The sequence below is a fragment of the Propithecus coquereli genome, unplaced genomic scaffold (assembly GCF_000956105.1).
Source record: "Propithecus coquereli isolate 6110/MARCELLA unplaced genomic scaffold, Pcoq_1.0 Scaffold212, whole genome shotgun sequence".
NCBI lineage: Eukaryota > Metazoa > Chordata > Mammalia > Primates > Indriidae > Propithecus > Propithecus coquereli.
The window spans coordinates 3,145,993-3,146,927 of NW_012146301.1; the positions used below are offsets into that span (position 1 = coordinate 3,145,993).

Consider the following 935-nt stretch of genomic DNA (forward strand, 5'->3'; position numbering starts at 1 on the left):
ATCAATATACTGCTAATTTAGGAACAGTATGTAAAACATCTGCATTATTACTGTGAATTTTCAAAAGTTTTAAAAACAATTGTTATAATTTATAAAGGCAATTTCTAATATTTAAGATGTCACTGGGCCCTTCTCAAGTTTATAGTTACTATTAATATACAGTTATTAGATATAAATATTATGTATAGTTAAATATAGTTGCTATAATAATGTAACAGGTATTACTCCAGAAAGAAACAAATTCTAAAGAAAAATAGACATTATTTGTATTACCTGAAAGTATGTGAATTGTGAATGATAAAGATCTGGATATACATGAAGAGTAGTTCCAACTACAAGTAAAAGCTCAAATTTGTGGAGAGATGAGCTAATATATCCGGTAAACCCCAAACACCATATCTTCAGGAGTGCTTCCAAATCAAAAAGTACTGTAAAAGCCACCTAGAGAAACAAAGAGACATTGAAATTGGCATCTAAAACTATAATTTATTTCAAATTACTTCATATATTTGTCAGTGCATGAATTTTAGCCACTATCACATACACTGAGGAACCCCACAAGGTCAAGGATGACATTTTATTTTATAATTTTGAAACAAGAACATAGTAGACCAAAGCTATCTTAAACAATTGGAACAACATGTTAAAATTCTGAATTTGTGTGAGTGGTATTATTTCTTTCTTATCCACTCTTTGATATTACTTATCATACAAGCCATTGCCATTTAGAGAATTTCGGTATACACAGAAGGACTGCATTTTTTGTATAAGTTGCATTTTCTAAAGATAAAGTTTCTATAATGTACATGGTATATTATAAAACAATGACTTACATATTACTAACCATAATTAAACTAAAATAAAAAAGTTAAAATATCATTTATTCCTCTATTCTTTGCAATACATGACAGAGAAACTGTAATTCTATACCAAGC

At 28.1% G+C, this 935-nt stretch overlaps 1 protein-coding gene across 1 annotated transcript in view; it reads right to left on the reverse strand.

Moving 5' to 3' along the window:
- Positions 1–935, reverse strand: part of NALCN (sodium leak channel, non selective) — a 332,353-nt gene that overhangs the window by 158,112 nt on the left and 173,306 nt on the right. The window contains exon 12 of the mRNA XM_012644439.1: positions 274–441. Within this exon, the coding sequence (XP_012499893.1) occupies positions 274–441 (168 nt within the window). The remainder of the gene's footprint in view (positions 1–273; positions 442–935) is intronic.